General features: G+C 41.8%; 3 protein-coding genes across 4 annotated transcripts; 1 reads left to right on the top strand and 2 right to left on the bottom strand.

The window, feature by feature from the left end:
- The first annotated feature begins 4771 nt into the window (after positions 1 to 4771).
- Positions 4772 to 10896, top strand: LOC110856980 (neuropeptide F receptor). The gene is made up of 4 exons (XM_022105570.2): positions 4772 to 5144; positions 5370 to 5612; positions 6517 to 6706; positions 6798 to 10896. The coding sequence occupies exons 1-4, from the start codon at positions 4872 to 4874 to the stop codon at positions 7436 to 7438; spliced, it is 1347 nt and encodes a 448-aa protein (XP_021961262.1). The 5' UTR covers positions 4772 to 4871; the 3' UTR covers positions 7439 to 10896.
- LOC110856893 lies at positions 10498 to 13305 on the bottom strand. Of its 2 annotated transcripts, none has more exons than XM_022105479.2 (5): positions 12824 to 13305; positions 12188 to 12333; positions 11377 to 11632; positions 11196 to 11297; positions 10498 to 11078 (listed from the first exon to the last, which is right to left on the bottom strand). In XM_022105479.2, exons 1-5 carry the CDS (start codon positions 12889 to 12891, stop codon positions 10946 to 10948), a joined length of 705 nt encoding a protein of 234 aa, XP_021961171.1. In that variant the 5' UTR covers positions 12892 to 13305; the 3' UTR covers positions 10498 to 10945. The 2 variants fall into 2 exon arrangements, with proteins under 2 accessions (XP_021961171.1, XP_021961172.1); XM_022105480.2 differs by having other exon boundaries at positions 10666 to 11078; positions 11377 to 11629.
- Positions 13306 to 18341: 5036 nt separating this feature from the next.
- LOC110856881 lies at positions 18342 to 21244 on the bottom strand. Its single transcript, XM_022105465.2, has 4 exons — positions 21124 to 21244; positions 20546 to 20863; positions 20302 to 20474; positions 18342 to 19658 (listed from the first exon to the last, which is right to left on the bottom strand). The coding sequence occupies exons 2-3, from the start codon at positions 20814 to 20816 to the stop codon at positions 20305 to 20307; spliced, it is 441 nt and encodes a 146-aa protein (XP_021961157.1). The 5' UTR covers positions 20817 to 20863; positions 21124 to 21244; the 3' UTR covers positions 18342 to 19658; positions 20302 to 20304.
- Positions 21245 to 23863: the final 2619 nt, after the last annotated feature.

Below are 23863 nucleotides of genomic sequence, written 5' to 3'. Positions count from 1 at the left end.
TGATATCAGTTTTGTTCATCAGTGCATCACATCGTCGTCGTCCTCGTCGTATCCGAAGCAGTCATCATCATCATCTCTCTACCGCCGCCCGGCCCAATTCTTGACATCACTCGAGGCAAGTTTTTGACTTTACGTATGTATCTGTGTACGTATAAAATTAATTTCTCGCTTTACTACACACCATGCATGCACCGCCGCCGAGAACCAACAATGGGCTGGCTGCATTTGAATTAAGTGAGGCATACTATATTTTAGAGGGAAATTTGCTAAGTTTGTTGCTGTGTAAATATGGGGATGCATAATGCATAGGGGAAAGTCGTATCGGTTGAATAAGCAAAGACATCACTCCGCCATCCACCATCGTACTTAGATATTCTGGGTGGAGAAGAAATATTGCATATTCTTGTTGTTGGTTTGAGGCACAAATTGGAGGCAATGACGAACGAACGGGGTGACATGTAAAGCATTTCTTATTCTCGTCATCTCGAGAGGAGGAGTAGCAAGTATGTCTACAGGCTGCGTCTCGTCTAGATTTCCTGCAATATGTGGCATGAATGATGTCGCAACTAGTAGTACGACACAATTTACTGCCTCCTCCACTCCTGAACTCTCATATCTTGAAGCAAATCCATAAACAGGAAAGTTTTTTCGTACTCAATTTCCTTCTGTGAGAGTGAGAATGAAAAAGAAAAACAACACGAACAATCGTGTAGTTGATATCGCAAGGTTTTTGAGTGGACGACGCGACGGTGTGATGCACAATCAAAAAAATGAAATTTCCAGTTAAACAAGCCTCGTCAAGATTTTTGTGCCTTTTGGCTCCAGACTGCGGCGGATGCAGTTTTTTTCATGGAACAGATTGCTTGGTTGCTTGCCCTTCTTCGTTTAGAGATGAGATCTCTAATTCTAAAAGATGCAATAAAATGCTTTCTCTCCGTCCGCCACCGTTTCCGTCGCTCTCGCGGTATTTTTATGTTGGAACAATAAAATCATCATCATTACAAAGTCATTCTTCTTAGTGACCCCGAGGAGGACACACAAAGTAAGTAACAGGCAAAAGAAACCGACTCTCTCTTATTTTTTCGCCTAACCTTTCAAGGTGAATGAACACTGACTTTCGAGGCAATTCAGATTCATCAAGTGAGCGACGGAATGAATAACTTTCATTCCGAACGTGACACGAGTCCATCCATCCATCCATTCTCTGCTTTTCGCAGTCAGTCTCAATTTTCTCCATCACCACCACCACGAAACGAATGACGATTTGACTCTCAACGCTGCTGGGGTTCTCGTCTTCTTCTTGTCCTTAATACTCTTAATGGATCCAAACAGTCTGATGTTTCCAAGTGCCTATTACATACATAAGTACGGCTGCCACAAGCGCCTCAAACTGTCACTCTCACATAAAAATCTATCTCCTTACGAATTTCATATAACCCCAATCGACCCTGAAACCAAGTGTCCTCACAGCTCATGCTTTCTCTCCCGTGGTGGTGGCCACAGTGGCCGCGGAAGTAATGGGATGGTAGGGTGGGGGGAGGGCCGGATTTATATAAGATGGGGAGATGATGGGGACATCGAATATCTGTGGGGACATTGTCCCTCTGTCCGCGGCCACTGGTCGAGCACCGTCGTATCGTCTTATTGATGACGGTCATTAACTGGACCACTGAACACCACGACCACCACCACCTCGCGAAAGCCCCCTGCATTCTTCTTAGCGAGAAGTGGTCCCCATATCCTTCCGGAAATTTACAACGGGAAACTTTCCCCATACAAATTGCTTCCTTCCTCCTCGCGTCATAAACGATACACAGCAATATTTTACTAATTGTCGTTTCACCCAAGGTTATCTCTTATCGAGTTGTTCCACTCTGCGAGATTTGGTCGTCCAAAATCAAGATAGGAATTGTCAAAAAGTGTAAAGCTGACAAGAAGTTTGTGAAAAGATTTCACCATTGCGGAAAGAAAGTCAGGGTGGGAAAAGTGTTGTGTAAAAGTGTGCACAATGAAACAGCGTTAGGTTTTTGGTATCATCAAGAGAGCATAACTTTTACCCAAGTCGGTCCGTCGGTTGGTAACACAGGCCGCTGGAGAGATATGATTATGACTGACTTCGAATAATGTTCCAAAGCACTTTGTACGAAAGGGGCGAGCACTTAGCTCATGTTACAAGTAACTTAGTTAAACGTATTAAGGAAGTTAGAAGCTCCAGAAATCCTCCATTGCCACCCACTACTCGCTGCTACCTGTACACAAATTTATACTCATTATGCATACATACATACGTTGATGTAGCGTCATCATGATGTTGCCCGCTTATCAGGGCAACCAACCACATATTTATATCGCGGGTGGGAACGACCATTGCTGCCTGATTTGCATGAGACCAAGTTGGTCGTTGGTGTACAAGAAAACTTTCCACGACGACAAGCCTGTCAAGGAAAAAGCTTGAGAAAAATTACGAGATTAAAATTAGTCCTGGCTTTTCTTTAGGAATTAGTGTGTTGTACTTAAGCTACTGCGGTGCGGCTGCCTCTAATTTGAGACCTTCGACCTGTCAGGCAAAGTGAGGACGTGGATTTCCTCAAAAACAGCGGACAAGCAGGCGAGTATGATTCCGTCGCAAACTTGACATTAGTTTAGTAGCCGAGCAGGTCTAACTCCGTGGGGGGAGAGGCAAAGTAAAACGACGTTTTCAATGTGTTTCAAGTTTACTTCTCGAGGGAATGAGTGAAAGTGATAAAAATGTCAAAATGTTTTTGCATCCGGACTAAAGAAGTGGGGAATGCTTCTTGGCAGCGAAAAACATGGAAGCCGAGTAGTTGGTTGAAACAACCAACTTTGCATTTTTTGTTATTCAGCGAGCAGGATTTGAACGAACGTGTTGACTTTCTCCAAAAAATTAAGCAAAATTCAAACTTTAGCCACTTTAATTTGCCTCCATTGTTGTGGGAGGGAGCTCAAAATTCAATCCTATAAGTCGCACAGGATTTTGCATCGTGCCGTGGCTGATTTTTGGTGAAAGTCGGGGTAGAATACAAATTTTAGTGTGTGTATATCTTGTCCCATATCTGGCCATAAATTTCGCCCTGTCACTAAAATCAATTAATATGCACGGCCAATAATATCAGTCGGGGGGATGGATCGATGCTACATTTTGGTTTAGTTAGTGTCATTAAGCTACATCCGGTGGGTGAGTTGAATTGAAGGACAGGCGAATTTCGAAATTTTCTAGGCCAGTGGATAATAAATAACGGGGTGAAATATTCGGATCTGATTAGGCTTGTAAATTACCATCTTTTTCAAGGCATGAAAGCAGGTTCTACGAAATGATATACAATTTCCGCTATATAGATAGTTATCCATAGTTTGATTAACTAGCAGGCAGAAAGATTTAAAATTGTGCAAGAGCAACAATTATTTTTTATGTGTGGGAGTTTCTATTCTCGGTATTTCTTACTTTCGAGGACACTTATTAGCTCGTGTCAAGGCTTGTGTACCAGTCGTGTATGTATTTATGTCCGTCCGTCTGTCTGGTTTCCGAGCCAACGACTTGAAACACATGGGCAAATGAGGGATCAAATTCGACAGAAATCTGACTCGGGCCAAATCAAGTTTCACACTTTAACAACTTTTTATCTTGCCTTGTACTTTTCTCCTAACAATACACACGCGCCAGTAGACTTTCGTAATTCAGATAATCTTTCGCAACAACTTTCATAACTTCATTTTTCCCCAAAGAAGAATATTGAATATGTCCAATTAATATGCTGATGATTGAAAAAATAACATGTTTTTGTCCCTGAACTCCTTAGATCATCTTGCGAAATACTTACTTCGTGTGCGCATTTACATGCATAATAACAAGATCATAATCCATCTATAAATACGTATCATCATTTTGCACCACCAATTATTTTTGATTGCACATCCTCTTGCGTAACAGAATTCTCGTTTATCTAAATATACACAAAACACGAGTTTGTCAATATTTCCAACTTGTTGAAACTACCAAATTATTATGTGTGTTCGGAGAAAGCGAAAGGATTTAAAAGGGTCGATTGCCTCACACCAAGCATGTAATCACCACCACGGATTTCGGATTTCGGATAATGAAACCGACGACCAGGAATTGCATGTATGGATGCAAGCCAGGCGACATTGTGAGACGGAAGTGTTATCTACAAGGAGACCTTGGCCGCCACCACTGGCGTACTGCAGTCCAACCAACCAATGCCATCACAACCCTTGGGTAACACAACTACCACCTAGGCAGAAACAAATCCAATTTACTTCTTGTTTATTCGCCAAACATGATGATGCTCTGCCTGGGAAGAAAGGGAACGAGAGAGAGAGAATGAAGATTTCATGAAATGGAGACAGGAAATTTGTTACAGCACACGACACAACACGGCCTCGCCCGTTGTTACGTGTGTACGTACTTCGCCCGTTGTTGGTTCTTGGCATCAAGGAATATTGCTTGTCTTATACGTGTCGTAAGTGTGACTTCACTTCACTCGAGTCCGTAGGTCTTCATTACTCATCATCAGTCCACGTTTATAATTTACTCCCTAAGCCCAACTGTACATACAGAGGCAAAAACACCTCCTACATATTCAAGGAGGAGAGACACATTCATGAATATTATGTCGCTCTTCAAATGCATAACCACGACCCCGTGTTGTTTGTTGACACTCGTGATGTCACATTTCGTATGATATATATATTTTTATGTGTGTTCGTTTGTCTATCTTGTCTGCAGGAGAAGAAAGCTGTTGCTCCTGACATCATCTCGCTGTCTGAGGAGCATCCTAGATAGATAAGTACTTATCTTGAAGTTACACTTCCGCCGCTGAACAAAGAGCAGGATGGGGGACGTCGTCGTGGGGGCGAGTGGTGACAACAATGGGAGCGTCTACAGCCTCCCGGCCAGTCTGCTCGAGCTTTTACAAATGAGCAGTCCGATCGACGGGGAGGAGTTGGCCAGTGCTCTGAACACGTTGAACAAGACGAGTGAGGAGATCCGGCTGAGCTGGAAACGCTACCATACGAACCTCTTCATCGACGGGCCGATGCTCTATTTCCTCATCTTCGTCTACACGCTTCTAATTTCCTTTGGCACGGTCGGAAATTGTCTCACGGTGTGTGCTCAGGGTGCACAGTGGCCGCGGAAGGGTGGGGGGACAGAGGGACAGTGTCCCCAAGGTGACCCCATCTGATATAGATCCGTCCCTCCCCTGACCCCACCGTTTCCGCGGCCACTGCTCAGTCGTTTCTTTATAAAAATAGCTACGGGAGGGAATGATGACATTATTATATTTAGTCGCGAATCAGGACTAATCCCTTCTTATTCCTGTTTCTTGAAGGTGTGCGCCGTGGTCCGGAAGTCATCCATGCGGACGCCGAGGAACATGTTCATCATCAATCTTGCCGTGTCGGACTTGCTCCTCTGCGTGATCACGATGCCCCTCACACTCGTCCAAATCGTCACGGCGTACTGGCCCTTTGGAAACTATGACTTTCTCTGCAAATCCATCTCCAGTCTGCATGCCATTTCCATCTTCGTATCCACAATCTCCATCACGGCGATTGCTCTGGACAGATATCACGTAAGTGATATTTATTTATTGTACGGGCATCATGCACGCGCAGATAAGGCAAACCATGCGGGATGAAGACATGCATAATAATGATGTATTTGAAAAATGGGGGAGTCCGGGAGTGAAAAAATGATAACAATTTAGCAGCAAGAGGAGGAGGAGCACTTTTTTGCGACCTTGGTCCGTGGGTACCTTTCTCCACTCCCTGTTGGCTCTTTTTTCTCAAATGCAAATGGATACTTCCCTTAGATTTTACTCCTCCACGATGCAATAGGGAATATCACGGACAGACATATTTAGGCTAGCGGTGCGTCTATACGGTGTAACTTGATAGTTCAAAAGCACTTTCTCGAAATCACGATCTCATTGCGATGCAAGGAATCTCAAGCATTCAATTTGGGGGAAGGGATTCCGTGGGAAAATTGGGACGAGCAGTAGTAGCTCATTCTGCGTCTCTCTCTCGCAATATTTTATGTAGCCTTTGATTTCTTCTCCGTCTTGCATTGGTGGAAATGGGAGAAGGCAAACCGCTTATCTGCGGTGATGGGTGGTGCGCCTCGTTTCTGATCAAGTCATGCACCTGACACTCCCTTCAAGATTTTAACAAAGATCAAAATTCTAACCAGGCTTTCAATTTGGTCGCAATTTGCAACTGTTCTTCCTCCCATTGAATTATGTACCAGGCATCCACATGCAGAGAGAGAGGCGTAGATAACCAAAGAATGACAGGGTTGAAAGACATAAGAAAGCCTTCAGCCACCCTGTCTGCGGAATGTCGCGTCGTAGTGTTTATTTGAACAGCAGCAGCAGGGGCATTGTTTTCAGACGAAGAACGCTTTTAAGGTCCACCCAACTGCGAGTAAATACATGGGCAAACAAAATAAGTAAATCGAGGTGCTGGATTTCCTTCAAGGTGATCGTGTACCCCACGAAGGCATCCGTACAACGCGTTGGAGCCGTATTTGCACTGATTGGAATCTGGACTCTGGCTGCCGTTCTGGCCACGCCGTTGATCGTGTACAGCAAACTGCAACACATCGACGTGAACTATACGGACCTGGATTCTGTGGACTATTGCATCGAGGCATGGCCTTGTACACATGGTGAGTACATAAGTATTATGTCATAAGACGATAAGGGCATAAGGTCCACAATGTCAGGGTTACATAAGTCCACGATTCTTCTTATCCTCAGGACGGGCATACTACTCCCTCTTCTCCATCATCATCCAGTACATTCTCCCCATCTCCGTCGTCACTGTGGCGTACTGTCAAATCTGCAAAAAGTTGCGGTACCGGATGAAGCCTGGCTGCCGGAGCACGGTTGAGAATCCTGCAGGTGGTCGGCGAGGTGGATCCGTACGGAAAGATCAGGCCAGGGTTCGTCGCACGAATATGCTCCTCATCTCGATCGCCATAATCTTCGGAATCTCTTGGATGCCACTCAACGTCTTCAACTTGGTGGTCGACCTGTTCAACCCATTTGTGGAGGATACCTACGCGGAACGGGTGGCTTTCGCGTTCTGCCACATGTTCGGCATGTCGAGTGCGAACACGAACCCAATGCTGTACGGATTCTTCAATGACAACTTTCGCAAGGAGTTTCGTGACATTTGGCAATCCCTCAAGAGCTTCTACTGCTGCTGCTGCTGTTGGTCCGGGTTTCGACGAGGCGACGGTGGGGACCTGAGTGGAAGAAGTATCCGCGAATCCAGAGTGGACAGGGAGCAGACGGCGACGGTGCACTATAGGAAATCCACCAACTCGAAAGCATCCCCTCCCGATGGGGATGTGGAGAGCACGCTCATCACCCAAGTCCTGGACAGGCAGAAATGACTGTTACATGTTCATCCTAGGAGGAACAATCCATCATGAGAGGATGAGGCTGATGTCAAATCATGTTGGCCATCATGCCATTGTCCCCGTAAGTGACAAGGTTCATATTTTATCGCACGCAGTCATAAACAAACAACTCCTGGAACAAATGGGTGGTAGGCAGGAGATCATCGTCGTCGTCGGCATCCTCTCTACCTAAATCCACCACTAGTAATAGTAGCACCATATGCCCCTCTCTTCTTCTTGGCCCAGTTGTCAGGTCTGATGTGACGGCTTGGAGATGTCATCTGTTCCCCTGGAGCAGGATGGGATTAGAACTCTCTTTCCAATGTGCGACATGATATGATCCCTTTAAGAAAGAAAGTAGTAAGACGACCGAATCCAATATGATATGCTTACAAGATCCCCATTATCGCACTCTCCACCTCGTTCCGCTGTATCGAAATAGTAGTACCACCACCAGCAGCAGCAGTAACATCAGTCATTTCTTTTTCTGGTTTGGGTTCGCAAACCAATTTCACCCATCGCCTTGTTGTGACCTATCTTCTTCGTCTCAAATTGTCGTCACCCCATCATCGCGTCTTTCTTCTGTCCTATCTCGAGGCTGGCGGTGGTGGTGGTGCTGCTCCTCCTGCTGCTGCTGACTGGAGGATGAAAGGATGTCTCAGAGAAGAAATTGAGTATCTCTTTTTGCTGTGTGGCAGGATTTTTCACTGGTGCAGATACGACGGAGGACAGCGATTCGATGTGTAGAAGACAGCTTTTGTGTTACATAAATTTACGGTACTTTGTGCTCTGACACTCGCTCTCTTCTCCCTTTAATAGTGCAGTAGTCTCGGAGTACGTATGTACTTGTTATGTCGTGATATGTATGACGACGATGATGGGACACACAACACGACACGAGTCCCATTTTCCAAACAATAATGTAACCAGGACATAGGACCAAACCATCATCGTCTCACAACAACACACTTACTTTCACCCACTTTCACCATACCACGAAATGTACAACGCTGGTCCTATCTCTCCGTGTGGACGTTTAGTACTATTTAGGGAGGGCGTATGTAGGCACCCTCATGGCGAAGGAAACCCGAGAAAAATTGCTTTAATGAATCACAACAAGTTCTCAAAATCATGTCAGATACATAATTCTAAGTAAGAAAAGGAGAGGAAAATGTGTGGCATTGGAGTTCTTGGGGAGAAAAAGTATCCAACTTTATTATACTTTATTACGTTACAGTACACAGAGTGAAATCATGTCCCCATGCAATTGGCGATGTTTTCACTCCACCAAACCCAATTGAATCCCAGTCTGTACATGCATTCTTATACTCATAGAAATGATGCTATATGGAGAGAAGCTGTATGAGTAGGAGACCAGTTAGTAAAAGGGATAGAAAAATGTCGGCGTAGTCCTATGTTCGAGACTGAATCAAGGTCGGGACGGTGGCATTCATATTTTTGCAAGTATTCAGTGCCTGCGGAAGCTGGAGGGGACAGAGGACAATGTCCTCATGTTATCCCCTATCATGCAATGTTAATGTCCCCCCATGTCCCCACAGCTTCCGCGGCCACTGCAAATATTCCTCATACTAACTGGTCGAAGAAACATTCCTCCAATGTATATAATATACCAGTGTAATAGTTAGTTAATTATGTACGTAGTTAAAATTACTCTAGAAAATAGCATACTTTAGTTTAAATAACATAGTTTGTAAACTTAAGTAAACCAGTGAAAAGTTTAATTATTCCGACCCACCCAACTGCTTAATGTGTCCAATCCAAATATATCTCCCTCCCCTCACATCTTTTTTATAACGACAGATCAAATGACTAATACTAATCCGATTACATTTATTACATTTAAGGTGCTCAAACTTTCGAGTCGATTAAGACTCAAGGGTGTTTAATGTACTGTATTTCGTTCGTATATATGTATGTGCAGTAGCAGATTGACTTATCGGATGAAAGTGGATCGAGAGAATACCCATATCGCTCTATATACACTTACTTTCACTTGTACTTCTTCTTCTTCTTCATGAAGAGAACTCAATTTATTTTCTCTCGAGACACACAAACTAAATAACTCTTCTTGTATGTACACACTAACTAACTCAACAGTGCAACTTATCCTCTAAATAGTTGCCTTTTATAGGAAAGAAAAAAAAAACTTAACTTAAATAGGAGACCCCACATAGAGAAAAGGTCTCTCTCTCTTTTTATACGTATCACTTTCTCCATCATATTAATTCCCTCTGCGTGGCTTTCTTCCGTGTAAATGGATCCATAATCGGTGTCTCTATTGCACTGATAAAGTGCAGCAGAATGTATGTTTAGATAGCCAGTGGCCGCGGAAGCTTGAGGGGGACAATGTCCCCACGGTGTCGGCATCATCTTATATAAACCCGGCCCTCCCCTCTTAATGTCCCTACGGCTTCTTCCGCGGCCCCTGTGTTTAGCCACGAAATGCATAGATTTCAAAGGAGCCAGATATCCAAACTTATCCGCAAATAAATAGAAAATCAAACAACAAAAAACTACCAACCAAACAAACCGTGGCGAACAAACAAACCAACAAATAAAAATATAACAGATAGATAGATATTTATCTTCTCCTTCACTTTATATAACTTACTTACTCAAATTACTGAAAGAGGGGACGATACTTTCTTTTTTGCTCGTTAGATCCCTGGTCTCACAAATATATATATATTTATTATCTAGAAGAGTGTACATAAGTCGGTAAAAAAAGTAATATTATTATCTTCTTCTCGAGTTCGAATTCGTGGTGGTGCTCTTCGACGATCCAAAGTACTTACTTCTGGATTGTGCAAGTTGACGTCGATATTTTATTATTGAGTGCAACTTGCCAACTTTTGACAAGTCTGATGGAATGGAGCATCAATTCAATTTGGGATGGATTGCAGTTGATGAGGTAGGATTTCGTTCGAGTATCTTGTAGTTAGTTTATCAAGGTGAATGATGATGCGAGGCTGATGATGATACCCAATTAGAGGGTTCAATTCTTTGTGATAAAAATTGTAAAGTACCAATTACGCGTGAGTTGCTAGATTTATTCTATTTTTAACAATTCTCCGACGACATGACACATGTATTGTTGGGAAATTATGAGTCCGTGATGATGATGATGAAATATTATTGCAATTCTTGTAAATACATATATATATAAATCTACATGTTATTAATCTATATTTATCCCCTGGTTTTGTGCAACCCCCACTCACTTTTCACCACCACATCCACGTTATTAAGCGATTATCATTGTGGCATCAAAATAAATCGGATATATACAGATCGGGATACTTAATAAATATTTGTATGGAAATCTACAGATGATGATGATGATGATAAATATTCTCTAAAATCTTGTGCAACTCTGATTAATTAATTAATTATGTGTACCAATAAATAAATAAAAATGTGTGGAAAATTAACCTTAATTTGCTTCTTCTTCTTTTACATAACGGCACTTACGTATGCAATTTAGGCCCGTTTACTCGCCACAAATTTGACCGTGAGCCATTTTGACAATTCTTTCCAAACGAGGAGAGCCTTGTAATCAATCATGGCGGTGATGCTGAGGGGACATCGATACGTCCAGACGTCACAGCCGAACCTGTCATTTGATATAATTGGACCATCTTTGTGTTACATAAAGTGGATATTTTTTTAATGGGGAAAACGTATTTATGTAGTTGCATAATGGCATAATTTGACTCGGTCTCTCTCATACCTGGAGGATCCCTTTTGCACGGCTTCGATATAGCTGAGAAGTCGAGCCCCCTCCTTCGTCGAGAGGAGAGCGGTTGCCAGAACTTTTTCATCTCCGATATAGCTGATTTTTTGTAAAAGGGGCACATTCATCAGGAGAAGGCTTTAGTAATTAAATAGTCAAAACACACACACACACAAACCTGGTCTCGTCTAAGAGGGCTGTGCTCAAAGGGGCGAATTTTTTAGGGTTCTCCGCCAAGTTACACAACAAACGCTGTCGGCAATCTTCATCGTAGATTTTGAGCGTGTTGAAGTGATGTTCAAGCTTTTGAAGACGTGTCTCCAGGCTGATATGGACCGACGAGGAGGACGAGGGTGGTAAGTCAGAAGAAGATCGGTTTTGGACTGGGATGATATCCGAGGAGGACGATACGAGTTCCCAGAATTGCCCGGCTGCTGGTTCATTTGAGATAAGGGGACATACGTCACTATTAATTGATTCGGAATGCATATTCCATTGGGCACAGTTTACATATTTATGGATACGGGACTACTCGCATCACTTCCTACAATTTCTAGTTAGTTAGTTAGTTCCTCGACTGAACGAGTTCCTGGAAGGAGGCAGATACTCCTATCACGAAATAGGCTGAACCTTCCGTACATTTCCCCAATATTCCCACTGTGCCAAATCCTTTCTCGAGTCATTAAATGAGACACATGCTTCTAAATAGGTGGGCAAGACTTATGAACTACTACGTACTTACATCCGCATTTCATTCATTCACCCAATTCCCTATTCCTATTAGGCAGAAACATGTATGGAATAATTACTCCCACGTCGTCAACTGGGCAAGATTCATCTTATGTTATTTATCACTCTGCAAAAACCGTACAGATAATTGCAACTACTCGAGGGCAGAAAAAAATTTAACAACTCCGAAGTGAAATTGCTCACCGAATAAAAAAACACTGTAAATCATGCTAAGAATTTCTAAATGGACGATTTCTTACTCGTTCTTGATGAAGCAGGCTCTCCGTCATCATCCCCACCGCCAAGTTCTTCTTCTTCTTCTTGAGAGAAATAGGCTTTGGCACCGCCAGAAGAAGAAGAAACAGCTCCGCGAAAGAGTCGAAGTGCTACACACTCCATCGGGGACCTAGTTGGACAAGGAGTCGTTGCATATTTAATGACCTGTGCACACCATTTCAGGTCGTGTGAAAATAGTCGTGTCGCAACTCGAGGGAAAAAACGAGTGTATGTAACCTCGTCATATATGACTTCTTCTTCAAGTCGTGGTGTTGACACGGGGCAAATTAACTCTGCATTAATATTTCACATGGGCAAAGTAAGTGTCGGAATGGTAAAGAAAATATACAAGAAAGTTGTAACAACTTTTGAGCCTTTTTTTCTTGGTCAGCACGAGAAATCAAAGTGACGAAATCAACTCTGACCTTGAAAAGTTGGTAATTTAATCACAAACCTAACACTGTGCGATCCCCCCTCGTTCTTTTTTTCGAAACTATATTTACTCTCTCGTAGTAGTACATCAAGAACAATACCATTTGCATGCAGTACAACTGTTGCATAAATAATGCCAAAATTCTCAAAGGGAATGAAATATAGATTATATTTTATTTTTTACGAACCAAAAAGATAGTCCAATAATCGTGAGTAGGATCAGTTGTGGGGATGTCAACGCAGAACAGAAATCCATAACGGGTTCCTCTCCACCTGAGAAAAATATGCTGGATGGTGGATAACTCGATTTTCGATGATCTCTTCTCACTGTAACCTTTCCTCCTTTATTCGACGCAGAAGACACAATGTCGTCGTCGTCGGCGTGGAGGAAGAAGACGATAATGTAATCACTGGTACCATTCCAGAGAAATAAGTCAAATTATTATTTTCAAATCAATTAAAACTTGTCGCCCATTAAAAGTCTGACACTTTGTTGGTTTGGTGGTCAACTTTTTAAGAAGACTTTGTTGAGCACACGCTGCGGAACCCTCGTCACTGCTTCTGGCGAAGCACGCGTTGCAAGAAAAATGCGGAATAATTTTTTGGGGGAAGGAAATGATGCGATTTGACGATGTGATGATAGCATTCTTTATAAGGTGCTCCATTTCTGTGCCTGCTTATACTTTTGGGATTTGTATTTAATACTGACCTACTCTGCTTCCTTCTCTTATTCCCATTCCTTCTATTCTTTCCTCCTTTTCAAAACGTCTCGCCTCGTTTCCGTTGTGATCCTTGTGTGAGCCGTTAACTCGGCTTATTCTTCGAGCAGCGAGGTGATGATGTGCGTGTTTTACTCTCATGAGTCTCATTTTTTTGCAGGGGACGGGTATCTTAGATGTTCGCCTCGGTTTTTGCAGTGTACATGCATACACGACACAAAAGGCGATTCATTCACTTTACAACCAAGTGCACTTCAAACCCCATGTGTCGCCGCATTCATCCCATTTTTGACACTTGCACAACACACATTTTTTATTCTATAAACAGATAGGTGACGACGGAGCAAGGTGTCAGCAATGAGAACAGCGTTCTACATATTTACGTTCATATTTTGGGACACACATCTAAAAAAGTGTGGACTTGTCGTCAACACTTTTTTTAAGGAATTACTTATCACCGTGACCATTTACCTTGAATCTTGAGCACAAACTTGTTGGTGATGAATCGCGATGCATGCAAACTCACTCATTGTTCATATGATGCAGCACATCGAACAATAACGACATGTAACTGTTCCTCTCGATGAATCAAAGGTGCATCCCATCCGTTGTCACTTAAGGACGCTGCTCATGCATGCATGCATTTTTCAGCATGATAAGTAAATATTTATATAAAAATAATATTAATGCAAATGCATTCTTGCTGCCTTGTCGGGTCGATGATTAGAGAAAAAAACTGGTAAAATCCTGTCTCTAATTAATCTCGACATTTTTTTTTACTTGTTGTTGTTCCAGAATTATTAGGTAAGTATTTATTTCTGGGAGAGCAGCAATGTCACGGCGTCCTTCGCTCCTTCTTGGCAAGGTTCCATCCAAACGCAGACATAAAATTACTAACAATTATAAGTTCTGGAAAATAAAAGGCTGATAAAAACACAGAGCACCGGCTGCTGCACAAAATCTGTGATGAATAAATAAATCAATAAATTTGAACTTTTCAGACGACTATACACACTTTTTGACAAAGGATGCAACCAACAAGACCTCCGAAAAGCCGCACTCTTCTACTTGCACATTGAATAGTCATTTGAATGGAGAAAAAGAAAGGATGTTTGCATATTTCTTTTTTTTCGCTACTTCTAAGATTTCACAAACTTTTGGCTCCTCTGAAACCCGAGAGAGGAGAAGAGAGGAGAGAAAGCCTATTATCCATCGTAACAGGTTTCCTTAGAATTCCCCATCCTCCTCAAATGCAATGAGACAGAGTCGAATCGACGTTTCCAGATAAAAAATCGGAGACAATAAGGTCGACCGCAAACAAAATTCCATCCAGAATTATCTGGAGATAGAGACTTGCTTATTTGTCGGGTAGAAGATTCGATCAGCTAATTTATACGGCATCATCTCACTCTCTGTAAAATTACGAGATCATGTCTGCCTGCCAAAAACTCATCAATTTTTCAGACCAGAATGATGTCGTCAATGCAATAACCTCGTAGAAAGTATATTGGATATTATTACTGCAAAATGGGGAATAAAGACGGTGAAAAGTTCCAGTAACCAGGATAATCAACTCTTTATTTCTTCACCCAGCCACCTTTCTCTCTCTAAAATTTTCATGATTATTGTGCAATCTCAGCAACTCATCATCCAGAAGAATGACTACACACAAAGTCACAAATAATATATAAATCAAAAGTTGGTTGGAGTGTACAAGTTTTGTGAGAAAAGGGCAAGATGATTTCATTTCACTTTGCTTGGTGATGCCCCTATTTCTGATGTTCAGGATAAACATTTTAAAATCACCACACCACACAATGGCACATACCTATTTGCCAAACCACTATATCATCACTCTCTCCCTGCGTGCTGCAAATTTCCGAGAGAGCTAATGCAATATTCCGCAGATTGCAGATGGATGGATGGATGGATGGATGGATGGATGGATCGGGTTAGAGTTCACGGAACCTTTTTAGCCAGCCAACAAATTTAGGTAACCACCCAACCCCAAGGATAAGTGGAAATGGAAAAGTACTTAAATGGTAAATAAAAGTTGTGAAAATAGATAGTACACATTTATTTAAGTGATTAAAAACCAACTTGTGTCAAAAACTGGGAGAGGATGATAGATAGATAGACAATCCTGTGCTGGGGAAATAATGGAAACCTTGATTCGATGTACAGCGAGTAAATAGATTTTGCATGTGGTCGTTCCGTTATTTTAGATAAAATGTGCACAAAATTTAATTCTCCACCCGACGCCACCACCACTTTTGTGCACTTTTTATTGGAGCTGCTGGTGAGTTGCAAATGAATCTATTCTGGGATGAAGGAGTGACACTTTGTGCCCATTAGTTATGTATTCTCGATGGATGATGATGTCCATTAAAAATACGGGATGTTGGTTGACTCCTCTCATGATGGGGTGATGCCTAGTGCTTACCTATAAGCCAGATTTTGCATAGTTTCGTACTCTGAGTGCGCCGAAAGGTCATAGGTAATCCACAAGGTAATTAAATATACAGTGGATAATGAACTCGGTGCTCTTCACGCCATGAAGGGCATTTCCCACCTAACCTCCTTCGTCCACATTGTGAACGGATGAGCGAGAAATTAAATTTGTGATCAATCTCAGAAAGAGATTTCTAGAGGGAGAAAGTACTTAATATTTATCCAACAAATAACAAAAAATTCGGGAAACAATTATGTGTCAAGAATATGTTTTCATGTTCCTACATACACGAAGAAGCAGTGGCCGCGGAAGGGTGAGGGGACAGAGGGACAATGTCCCAGGGTTGTTCGATGTCCGCATCCTGTCCCTCCCCCATCCTACAATGTAAATGTCCCCACACGTCCCCACGGCTTCCGCGGCCACTGCAAACAAGCGGCGACAAGTTCTCACTTTGACATTGGAAAATTGACCTCATACCTACACACGCGAAAAAGTCGAATTGTCAGCCCTGTTTTTCTCCTCTTTTCTACCCTCGAGAATTCCAGTTGAATTGAAATTAAGAGAGACCCAGAAAAAACACAAAGAGCAACAAAAACTGATTTAAATAATTAATAAAAATTGCATAAAAAACTTTCCCCAAAAGTTATACGTAACGACGAAAAGTGCTTCAATAAACAGAAAGTTTTGTCTTTTCTCATTTCTAAAAAACACAATGGTTCCACTTTCCTCCCATTCAATTCACAGTATAATTCTTCACTATTATTCACCACAAACATGGAACGAGAGCCGGAAGGGGAGACTCCTCCGAACCCTTCCAACCAACCAGGCAATGAATCCTTGAGCAATTTGCAAATACAAAACTCACACAAACATTCAAACAAATGAGTGAATACTTGTTTGGCCAGGCAGGAGATGATGATGTGCAGAAAATTATGAGTTTGCATAATAATAAGTACGGAACAGCAGGCCTGGAGTGAAAGTGGCTGCTGCTTCTCGTACGACGAGTACGATGCTCCTGGTCAGGTCAAAGAGTTTATTGTCTCGCGATGGCGTAACGCAATGTCGAACGACAGTGGCCGCGGAAGCTGTGGGGACATTAACATTGTAGGATAGGAGAGGGCCGGGTTTGTATAACATGGGCAGATGATGCGGACATCGAACAACCGTGGGGACATTGCCCCTCTGTCCGCAGTCACTGATCATGAGGACCAAGTTATTCATCTCTGCATGTTTATTATCCAGTCAGTCGTACGTATTTATGTACGTGTCCCTTTGTGCGGACAGATTTACTTTACTTTCACCCTGTTTATCCATTTAATCAATGTCGACATGATTGGGCAGGAACAATGGAGAATAATTTATATCAATCAAGTCGGGGATTTTCTAAGTGGAAATGTCAGAAGTCATTATTATTATTATTATCTGTCCATCCATCCATCCGTCTCCTTATTTTATGTACTATTTAGCAAAGTACCTACATATATCATGGTTTCGGTCACTTTTCTCTCTTCTCGCACGTGAACTGGAGAAAGGTCCAACTTTTGTGGATCTTTTGCCCACGGAAAATTTTCTTTCATCTTTTCCTCCAGGAAACTGGATACATTTGATTTAGTTGATTGCTCGAAATACTTGCTTGGCTAGTATTCGTTCTCGGCCTCGTCCTTCCTTCCTTCGTACAAATAATACCACCCCAACCTCAACACGTACACTTTAAGCAAGTCTTTTCTTATTAATAAATAAATGCCTGGGATATAATGCTCCATTATATGTAGATCTTTCCTATGTTGGTTGGAACTCGCTCAGTCCCGACCAGGTTATTTAAGTCAATTAAGGAACATAGTCATATTGCATTTTGGAAGCCTGGAGATAAATTATATTTTGTGCTTGCTACTTCTTCACTCCTACGGCAGAGTTGGGATCGATTTCGCGTATGTATAGAAGAGCTTCTAAATATGCTTCCTTATTATTCCTCTTATACACGACGTCAAATGAGCCGTGTTATGAAGGCTTCACATGTTCAAACGTAGTGGTGGCGATGATGATGATAATGACGACGACGACGATAAACACAAAGTTGGGTTGGCCCATAATGAAGTAAACTGTTGCTGCTCTTGATGGGGAAATGTATGCACAAAAATTCATAACTTGCGTACATAACGTCTTCTTGCTTCTGGTACTCCTTAAACAAACCATTTTCGGGAAGTTTTTTTTATCCGGGTAAGAAAGAAGACAGTTCGGTCGGTGTGTATGTAGTAAAGATGGGGTCATGTTCATTGAGTCGACTACATATTCCGCCTGCTGCCCGGTTAGTCCATTGTCCGGGGTGGGATCACCATGCCTCTATTGTGGTTTTGGTTGTGAGCAACTTTTCCGGGCTGGATATGCAGGTTTCCTCCAGATGAATTTACATAACGTATGTGCAATCATGAGTCTCAAATTATTGGTATCATCAATCTGGGCGTCGTGGGTGGAAAGATTGTACGCCAAGTCGCGTAATGCATATGAACAAAGCAGTCAAAACATTACACGATCAGATTATTTTGAAATATTTATTGGATTGGTTTGAAATAAAATAAATTTTGGGAATAAATATCATCAACAGATTCAACAAATAAAATAATAACAATGAATTAACAAATTAGTCAACAATTAGCCAGCCCATTGGACAATAAAAACTGCTGGGAAAGGCACGCTTGGCGTAGAAAGAGAAGAGCGGTGTGTATACGCTGATTGTTCATTTTTCGATGATATCATAATTCGAATTTTGATTCAATTTTGGGGGTGGGATTATTCGGGAGGTTTGTCCAAAATGACGAAGAAGTCACCGTATCTTTTTTTACGTACTGGGTAAAAGTCTGAGTCACGAAAACGTCTCGTCTCTTATATAAGTTCGTGTCAATAAACAGTCAAAAAAAACTAGAAAGTCACTACTACTCCAAGTCGTCATTGTCTCATTTTTTAAAAATCTTTGGCAGTCAGCTGGATTATTTTATTTGTAATCGTCCCCCTCATCGTCGTCGTCGTTATCGTCGTGGCCACCGTCATCGTCGCAATGTGTGTGGGGGTGCTGCACACGGTGCCTCCCTCCCTCCCGAAGGAGGAGGAGGAGGACGTGGACGCGGACACACCCCGAGTCAGAGGTCATGGCTTTGAGAAGGCACCCGAAGGTGCAGCATCCCTCATAAAAGTAGTTTCTATATATATAATATAAGCGTAGGCTTTGGGTACAGGAATGTCACCTTTGTACACGCACACAGAATGATAAGTACATATCTTTGTCGCAGTGCGTGCAAAAAACGCTTCACCCCTTGAAGTGAGCTTGTATGTAGTAAACCTAGTAAAAATCTACCTATTATATACGTATTGTCACCTGTCCATAAAGTCAGTCTTTGGTTAGCAAACGCAAGTAAAGGGTGTGAAGGTTGTATACAAAACTGTATCTCCTAAATATGTTTTTTTTTGTCCCGTTAACTAATCTAAGAGTCCAAAGTTCTCCAAAGGAGGAAAACCATTTACAAAAGTTGTGTTGAAGAAATTTTGAGCATTTTCCACTAACGTCCGTCCACGGTTGGATGTCACGCGTTGTTTGTATTTTTTTGTGATGATGTCGTTTTTTAAAGGGGATCCCCACCTCGTTTTTTGAGTTTTAGTTTATATCATGGCTTTCACCATACTCTTCTCAAACTGGATTCCGATTTTTTGTTTTACGTAATTGTGTGTGGAACAAGAGCAGCAGATTCCTGAGTTTAGATGATTTCCAGACACTTTCAGGGAAAGCGGCTGAAGACCAAGTGAGCCCGAAGAATTAGAGAAAGAACTTAGAATAAATTTGGCTATTGGCTATTTTCCAATCTGTAAGGGGTAAAAAAAGAGGAAAAAATGAGATGAGATTTGTCTCACATTGTGAAGAACCGCATAATAATATTTCTCTCTTCAGGGTCACGTCACATCACATAATTCTCTAGCCTCACACATGCATAAACATGAATGAAAACTGGTTTGACTGACTGACTGACTACTACAGGGAGAGAAATCTACGGTAAAGAAGTGAATATACATACTGGGTCTGACCCCATTACTACGACTACGAGTACAAAGTGGTCTTGAAGACGAGAACAGGAAACTACTCGCAAACTTGTTTATGTAAACTACGACTACGAACGACTACCCATAATCACTATTATCAGCGCACTTTGCAAAACTGGGTGATTGGTCAAGTTTGAACTCTCCTAGGTCGCTACATCCTGCAAAACCAGGTCTACTTTCCAACATGTTTTTTTCTCTTTAAGATAACAACCTGTTTAACTGTACTTTTACCAATGTCGTTGTTTCTCACATTTTCAACGTGTCCTCGCAAACCAAATGAAAGTTGGGATTGAAAAATGTTTTTAACTTTTCAGGAAAATCTTACATACTTTTCTCCCCCGTCTAACTTGAAATTCTCACCAAACACTTCTCTTTTTCTCATGAACGAGTGAAAGTATGTAATTCTTACCAATTATTGGTTTTTGCTGTTGTACAGCTCATAAGCCTTCTCGACGGCGTTGAGGACCTTTTCGGACATGCCGGCGAGGTTGAGGGATCGGTAAGATCCATAGCTGCTGCCGGACCATCCCCACCCGTCACCACCTCCGTATCCGGAACCCTTGCTCAAGAGTGGGTAGCAGACTGCAAATTTTAAGTGATGATAAGCGAGCTGACCTAAAGGGTGGGAGGAGGAAGGTCAATTTTCAACTTACCGGCGGCGAGAGCGAGGAGGACAATGATGGCTCCGAGAGCAAGGAAAAGTCCGGTGGAGAGGTCGAAAGAGAGTCCAGCGTAGGTGTAGCCGTAGGGGTCATGGCTGGGGTAGGCGTTGTAGTGGTACTGTTGAGAGTACCCACCACCACCACCGCCACCTCCACGGGTAGCCTCATCAGCCAAGGGGGACTTGTTGACCTCACCTTCGGCCCTGACGCCGGCGAGAAGGAGGAATGCGAAGGGAAGAGCAAGGACGACTTGACGCATCATGTTGAGTGAGAGTGTGTGGCAGGGAGCCTTCCCGAGAGGTGTGTGACCTGGCACGGCAAAAGAGAAAAACGTTACTCACGGTACTATAGGAATCCAAGATGATTAGCAAAAATCCTCCAAAAAATCAAGGAAGAAACAAAGAACAAAGTGAGAACTGGTCTGCTTCTCCTTGGACACTTTTGGGGCGAATAAGGGACCACACCCACGCTTCGCTTAATTTACTACTACTATTTCTACCACTGATTTGTTTGAGGCTTTTTCCACGAATTATTGCACACAAATCACAAAATTATGCTGAGATTTTTACCTGAGAGAATGGTTTTTCTCTTGAGATGTGACTGTGAGAAGATTTGGACGGTTTGTGATGTTGGTGAGGCTCCGAACCATCTCTTTATACCTGACCTGGCTACCCTGCAGCCAAACGGACAGCATTTTTTAGCAGTGCGAAACCACTATACAAAGTAAGCAAATAGTTGTAGGTGCAGATACGAAGGCGACGACGACTACGACGACTTACTTGGTCTTATGGGCGAGTTTCTTCTTTCTTCCTCAAGTGGTAGTAAGTGGCCGACCGACCCCCAATAACTAGCAAGCAATCAACGCTACTTGCTTCTTACTCGCTCTGGCTCTGTGGCTAGGTGCAAGTAAGTAAGCAATATTTCATGAATGTGTGTGTACATGTGTGCTCTTGAACTTGGCCACCATACATACAAATCTGTATGATCTACATTTCTACTTTTTAACGGAAACTGCATTTTGCCAACTCCGGTTCATATCACCTTCAGGTCGCTACCAACACACCTCAATCTCAGGTGATACGATTTCAACAACTCGAGTGAGTAGTGATATGATATGCGGCGATTTCTCCTCTCCACAACTTTCTCATCTTCTTCTTCTTCGTCTCCTTCTTGTTTAACTAATCAACCAGCTGCGCCAATTATCAGAATCAATATCTCACCAAAAATCCTTCTCTCTCTCCACGAGACGATTTTCTTGTCAAATATTTGCATAAAAAAGTAATTCATAGTTCGCCGTCAATGAAAAAATAGAGATATCATTGCGAGTCCTCAGACACTCAAACCACTCGGCAGCACACGTTGTTGCATTCTTCGCAATCAAAAAATTAAGCCAATCGCTTCTTTTAATCGTGTAACGCTACGGTAGCTAATTTTGACCAAAACACTTTTTCCGACCATTTAAACCCTCCTTCATCACGGGTGTATGTACATTTAAGCCATTTTTACGTATGCTCGAATATGGAGCATATGTGAAGACGAACGAAGGTCACAGTGCGTGCTCAACACATTTTTCGGATAAAACAAGGCCAACCAAAAATTTCATATTATTTTGTTCATTCCTAGCACCACCAAAGAGCAGTTTTAGTGCACACAAACTTCTTCTGAGAAGTGTGTAAAATACAATAATTTTAATGCGAGCGATGCGAGATATCCAGACTGTGAATTTTGACCCACACAATGCAACCTCAAAAAATCCTTAATATTTTTCATCTTCCCCGTCCATATAATCTCCTCGCACAACGTGTGCCTTACATATTTCTTAATTTAATGAGTGCTCTACAATTATGCGCAATGTTATTAAAAATAGATCATCTCCGCCAAAAGAAGGGTCACACCTACCCACGCATCTTTTCCTCAATTCTTATCCCAATATTGGCGACATTTTTATTGCTCTGATTTTGTGCCAAGTTTGTAAATATTTAACAATCGCCAACCCAAATAATAAATAACATCTCATCTCCTCCCAAAAACTTGGCACAATTCCTGCACTTCGTCAATAACAGCACACCACAAATTGATAAAGTGACACAAATTCCACTCCTCCGATGCTCATTCATGGCGATGATGATGATGTGATGATGCATCCATAATTGCATAGCAGTGGTTCAGCAGGTTGACCGGCCGGCTGGGCCAAGAGGTCAAGATCATTGAAGGTTAGACGGAAGTCCGCGAGTTGTCCACCAAGTTCTTCTTCAAGATATCGAAAAGTCTGCCATGTTGGATGGACTGTGGTTTCTTCTTGAAAAGGGACGACATTCCAACGTGTAAACTCATTCACCTGTCCTTTCCAACCAACCAAGCATTCTCATACATTACATACGTATTGCCACTTAACACCTACCTGCTTCTTGAGGATGATGATGGTTACCTGTTCTTGCTGGTGCTGCGGCCTCAACAAAATGCTAATTAGTGCAAAGCTCTTTCTTCTCGAGGGTTTCTTGTTCTTTTTCCTTCTGGTTTTGTTCCTATTGAAATCAAATCACTGATATAGACGGACGCATCCTGTTTCACTTTTGCACTTTCAAGCGGATCGAATAACAGGGCTAGATACGTACGTAGTGGGAGTAATTGTATATCGTCATTGATGATATGTGGATCAAAGAAGTGTAAATAAAAAAGAATGTAAATAATTGTGGTAGACTTTTTCTTTACAGATTTTTTTTTGTTTTGCGGGGAGAATTAAGTCTTAGATATTTTAAAGGGCATTTCCAGAAATGATGAAATTTCCTGAAATTAATTGTCATCATTTCTACCGGTTTGGAAAGTTTAATTGAATAATTATTACCAACATAATTTGAATGTACATACGGTGGCCAAATTAATAACATTTCTGACCAAACCAACCAGCTACACACACACCACAGTTGTATGTATAGTTAGACTACAATTATCCGTACAGCGACCCTAAATTGGTTAGTTGTATAACGACAATGAAACAAGTTTTTTCTTTTAAAATGAAATATCAAAAAGTTTTCTCTCTAATAATAATGTGCTAAAATCTATAACATTTTTGTCCAATCATTAAAATTTGAAAGTAAAACAATAATACTCTGTATATAGGAATAAATAAGGGTATATCCATCACTTTTTAATACATTGAACAGGTCAGGGTAGAAATTATCATCGTCACTTATTTCCAATCAATCCGATTTATTATCATCTCAAAATCAAATTTCAAACCTTCCCTTTAATATTTGAGTATGAAAATGAAACTGAAATTTCACAAGTAAAATGAAATCATCCTCCTCC

The sequence above is a fragment of the Folsomia candida genome, unplaced genomic scaffold, assembly GCF_002217175.1.
Source record: "Folsomia candida strain VU population unplaced genomic scaffold, ASM221717v1 Fcan01_Sc017, whole genome shotgun sequence".
In the NCBI taxonomy this organism is placed as follows: Eukaryota; Metazoa; Arthropoda; class Collembola; order Entomobryomorpha; family Isotomidae; genus Folsomia; species Folsomia candida.
This window is presented reverse-complemented; position numbering and strand designations above follow the sequence as displayed.